This window comes from Myotis daubentonii, chromosome 8 (assembly GCF_963259705.1).
Source record: "Myotis daubentonii chromosome 8, mMyoDau2.1, whole genome shotgun sequence".
NCBI classification, from domain to species: Eukaryota; Metazoa; Chordata; class Mammalia; order Chiroptera; family Vespertilionidae; genus Myotis; species Myotis daubentonii.
This window is the reverse complement of record NC_081847.1, coordinates 8,243,256-8,248,436: the sequence shown is the minus strand read 5'-3', so window position 1 is coordinate 8,248,436 and position 5,181 is coordinate 8,243,256. Positions and strand designations below refer to the sequence as shown.

Genomic DNA, 5,181 nt, shown 5'->3' with positions numbered 1-5,181 from the left:
TGGAGGGTTTGGGTATCACCTGAGGTCACATAATTGATGATCTTATGTTTTAAATCTACATTTTAATGCTGCACACAAAAGAGGTGGAAGATGCTAACTAAACCAAAAAAGATGAGTGAGTGAGTGAATGAATGAATATATCCAGAGGCCCACGTCATCATGGCTGACACTCTATTTCCCTGTCTATCCAAAAAAATAACAGTACAACAAAACATATAACCAATAGGGATCCAAATCTTTACCCCATTCTCATGAGTCTTCATAAGAAATAGGATATTATCCATATACGTCAAGCATTATCTAAAACACTGTGTACCCATTTCTGCCCCTCACCATCCTCCACGTGGAAAATAACTGTTCCCCAAACTTTAACTTCTCCATGGTTCTTCTGGCGTTCTTCTTCCTCCTCTTTGCCCATTTGTGTCTGTTTGTTTGTTTCACTGGGTAGTTCCCTTGGGCCTCTCTGACTTCTTTCATTTTTGCTTTCCCTTCTCGTTATACAGATTCTACTTAACTGAGGAAGGCGGGGGCCTGATGCCCAAGCAAAACTCACTTCCTTTTACAAGGCGAGAGCAAAGGAAAGACTGAAAATATTATCGACTAATCTCCTCCATCCCATTTACACACAAATAGACATGTATTTACCAGATGTATTTCTGTGTGTAGAACTTAGAAACGTGTTATTTTCTCTCGATCACAGCAGCTTGTGGCAAAGCTATGTATACTCAACATAATGCCAAGTGCTGGCACGGAATTCACAGCAACAGAGAACTCTACCACTGAAAATGCTGAAAAGTTACGGAAATCCAGTGGGAAATCTCAGATCAGCCTCTTAGAGTCCAGGTGGGAATTTTTAAAAACTGTAGAGTGGGCCACTTGTAGACAGTCACTTAGGCCTCTCTGAATTCAACCGTCGGAGGAAAGAGAAAACTGAACTCTTCCCAGTCCCTAAGAGTGCTGTTGGTTGGTGTTTAATTACTGAGGGGGAAAGGTTCAGTTTCACTTTTCATTATTAAGGCCAGTTTTTACTTCCTTTAATTAAAATGTGCATAATACACCCTATTCTCCTGCCCTGAGACCAGGCAGAGGCTTACGCTTCGTATCAGCCGCTCGGCAATATCGTGCCGCGCTCCTGTCTGCTATGGAGTTTCATGGCTTGGGACCTGTTTACCTCACACTTAGGTTCTAAACCAGCCGTGGGCAAACTACAGCCCGCGGGCCGGATCCGGCCCGTTTGAAATGAATAAAACTAAAAAAAAAAAAAAAGACTGTGCCCTTTTATGTAATGATGTTGCCTTTGAATTTATATTAGTTCACACAAACACTCCATCCATGCTTTTGTTCCGGGCCTCCGGTCCAGTTTAAGAACCTATTGTGAGTCAAAAAGTTTGCCCAACCCTGTAAACCCACAAGGTGGGAAGTCTGTGCGGAGAAGGTGGGGAAAGAAAAGGAGAAGCAATTGTTCAGTTATGTCATCCTAGCACCCACAGCACCTGGCGTTGTATCAGGCCCCATCTCGCTATCATAACAGTTAAATAACGAAAAATGCAAACTGCTGCTTTTTTTACTTTTATTTTTTTTTAATATTTTACAAACTAGAGGGAGGGAGGATTTATTCACAGCAGGACATGATCAACAGATACATGAGCAGTGGTACCAGGGACAGCAGGGGGGAAGGGCACTTTGGGGTGCTTCTGCCACAGGTGTTTGTCCAGGGTGGCCTGCAGGCGGAAGGGCACATGGCAGTGGGGGCACTCAAAGCGGGCACCGCCAGGCCCCAGACCGTGTATGAGGCGGTGGCGGCTAAGCTTGCTCCTCTGGGCACAGGCATAGGGGCAGAGGTCGCAGGTATAGGGCCGCTCCCCGGTGTGTGAGCGCCGGTGCACAGTCAGATTGCTGCTGTCGGTGAAACGTTTCCCACAGAACTCACAGCTGCCCCCGGGCCCATGGCTCTTGCCCACTGTCTTTGGAGTCTTCTTAGGCAACTTGTCTGGGATCTGGGCAAAGTTGACTCTCTCTTCCTTGATGGCGTCGCCCCAACTGTCCCCACCAGGACCAGCCTGAGCTCCACCACCTGGAGCCCCCGGTTCCTGCACACCTGCTGTGTCAGCAGCTCCAGCCCCTTCAGGGCTGCACAGGAGAGTCCTGGCTGGGGCAGCGGCATGGGCGGCTGGCTCTGGAGGGGCAGCTGAGGCCTGTTCCTGACTGGCCTTGGCCGTGTAAGGGCTCTGAGGTTGCAGCTGCCGGTGGGTCTTCTTGTGGCGGTTGAGCCTGCTGCTGTGGGCACAGGCGTAAGAACACTGGTCACAGGCGTAGGGCCGCTGGCCCGTGTGGGAGCGCATGTGCACCTTGAGGTTGCTGAAGGTGCTGAGGGTCTTCATGCACACAAGGCAGGTGGGGCTCTTGTTCGCCTGGGAGCCCTTGGCCTCCACTTGCTGCCCCACCACTGCTGACCTGACTGCAGCCACCTCTGCCGGGCCCAGCAGCGGAGTCTCTGGGGCCTCAGATTCCGTCCGGTAGATGGACAGTCCATGGTCCCACTGGGCGTGGCGCAGCAGTGTCCAGGCCTCGGTAAACTGTCGGCCACAGCGGAGGCAAGTCAAAGCCTTCAGGTTCTCAAGTTCTGAGTCCGGGCCAGGGCTGGGGCCTCGAGAGGGCTGACAGCCCTGCTTCTTGTGGTCCACGAAAGCCTTGATGGCCTCCAGCGGGAAGGTCTGCAGGCAGAGGCCGCAGGTCAACGTATTTGGGTGTTTGTCAGTCCAGGGCTGGCGGTCGTGAGGATTAGGGACCAGAGAAGTCCACGGCGCCGACTGGTTCTGCCAGCCGAGGGCGAGGAGGGGACGGGCGGCCGCGGGCACCGGGGTAGGGCAGGAGCGGGGTGCACCATCGAGGCCGCCTGGAGCGGGCACTTCCTTTGGAGAACCCCGCTGCAGCCCCGCGGCCTGTAGGGGCCATGGATGTGGCTCGGGCTTCACGTCGATGACCAGGTCCCCCATCTCCATCTCATCGTCGGTGTGGGTGGCAGACTTGGGGTCTACTCGGCGGGGCTTGCAGCCGGCCTTGCGGCGAGACATGGGTCCTGGTGCAGATGATCCGGCGGGCTGGTGGGCTAGCGGGCTGGCGGGCTGGCGGGCTGGCGGGCTGGGGGGCTGGAGGGCGGGGGGCTGGGGGCTGGGGGCTGGGGGCTGGAGGTCCGAAGGCGCGAGGCTTGTGCGCTCCTGTGGAAACGCTCAGGTGAGTGACTGCCGCAGTGACTGGCCTTGAACTTTTATACGCGCTAGCCCAGCCGTGGCTCCGCCCACCGGGGCGGGGCCTGATAGGAGCAGAAGGGGCGCCCCACAGGGGCCCGGCTGGAGGTTAAACTCAGTCTGAGCCTTGCCCAGGCCAATTGGCTTAAGGACTACACCTAAGGGCACCGAGCTCAAGTGGCCAGACGGCGACTTCAGATCCCATTTTATGGCTGGTGAAACTGAGGCACAGCATCCCCACAAACACCCAGGAGGGAGAACATGGTAGGGGCTACGTTTCTAACCGTGCCCCATCAGTATCTTGGACTCTTTCAGTAAATACATAATCAAAATTCACCGGGCAAACCTCTATTGTGTGCCTATGGTGCACCAGGTACTGTTTTAAGCACTGGGGACACTGCAGCGAACCCAACAGACCATGATCCCTGGCCCCCGAGTTGACGGGTTCAGGGAGACTACGCTCAACAAGATAACTATGTAGAAGAGAGTGCCTTCCTGGGTGACCTGTGTCCCCTGGAGCCAAACAAAGCTCGGAAGGGTTACAAAGGGGCAGGGTGAGGTGAGGTGGGGGTGGGGGGGACTCAAATTTCTCCCCGCACCACGGAAAGGTACAGACCTGAGGGATGAGAGGGAATCAGCCAGTCTCTGTTCAAGAATAACAAGGAGGGGGGACTCTTTCCCCCTCCCCACGTGGGAGTCCGTACTTGTTCTTCAATAAATTTCCACCTTCACTAGACAAAATAATAATAATAATAATAATAATAATAATAACAATGATAATAATAAATAAATAAAAATAACAAGGAGGGAGGAGACGGACAGGAGGGGGGTTGAGCTCTGAGAAAATGGAGTCAGCTGTGAGAGGGTCTTTTGACCACTTGAAAGTCTTGGTTTTTGGAGAGGTGAGTCTTGCGGGGGGGGCAAGGGGGAGGGGGCGGGTTTGAGCAGAAGAGGATTAGGATGGTGTATGCTGGAAGCCGATCCACCCTGGCTGCTTGATGCAGTCGCTGCAGGGATGTTTCAAGGGACCTGGCATATATGGCATACTGTTCTTAATATGTTTGCTCCCCCTCTTAACGCTTCCCCGAGAAAGGTTGTTTCCCCAGGTGAGGATTTTTATCAGTAAACCCTTTAACTAAGTGCCAGAGGGGTAGTTAATCACTTTAACTATGAACAATCATGCTTAAACTACATAATCTTTACATAGAATAGCCTCCTTCAGTTACTTCCTTGTAGCTTAATAGAACAATAGAGTAACCTTGGAATGGAGATAAGAAACGCCCTAACCTTTGGAATAGAATGGATAGGATTAAGATCAAATAGTATAAATACAGATGTAAAAGGAAAATAAAGAGAGGAACCTGGCTATGATGATCATCTGAACACTGCCTCCCTGTCATTCATTCTCCGACTCTGTCCACACCTTTGGGAACCCCTGGACCCGCTGGGGCTGGTCCCCAGCAGGTGTACACATCTACTCTGCTCCTACACCGGGAATAGCCATGAAAGCCAAATGGCCAACTGTCTTGCCTCTCTCCACTCAGCCTCCTTGAACTTCCCTCCTCAAAGCAGCTCTTTCAGATCACTGTTTGAAGTGGCAGCAACACCCTGCCCCACCCTCCAACCTTTACAAGTTTTCTTTTCTTCCAGACACCAACCACATCATAATACAGAAGGGTTTCTTGAGTATGCTCTCCCTTCCCCCACCCTATACAAGGCTCCTTAAGGTCAGGGCCGGAGTCTGCCCTCCCCCAGACTCCCCAGCCCAGCACTCCAGCACTCCAAAAGGTTTTGCTTTTAATGAAGTCCAGCTCATTAATTGTTTCTTCATATATAGTGCCTTTGGTGCTGTATCTGAAAAATCATTACCATACTCGAATTTACATAGGTGAGCAAACTGCTTTTTTCTCTTTTGATTAGTTAAATCTTTATT

The 5,181-nt window shown here is 51.8% G+C and overlaps 1 protein-coding gene across 1 annotated transcript; it reads right to left on the bottom strand.

Moving 5' to 3' along the window:
* Positions 1–1,606: 1,606 nt before the first annotated feature.
* LOC132240222 (zinc finger protein 296-like) lies at positions 1,607–3,074 on the bottom strand. Its single transcript, XM_059707528.1, has one exon. It carries the CDS (start codon positions 3,072–3,074, stop codon positions 1,617–1,619), a length of 1,458 nt encoding a protein of 485 aa, XP_059563511.1. The 3' UTR covers positions 1,607–1,616.
* Positions 3,075–5,181: the final 2,107 nt, after the last annotated feature.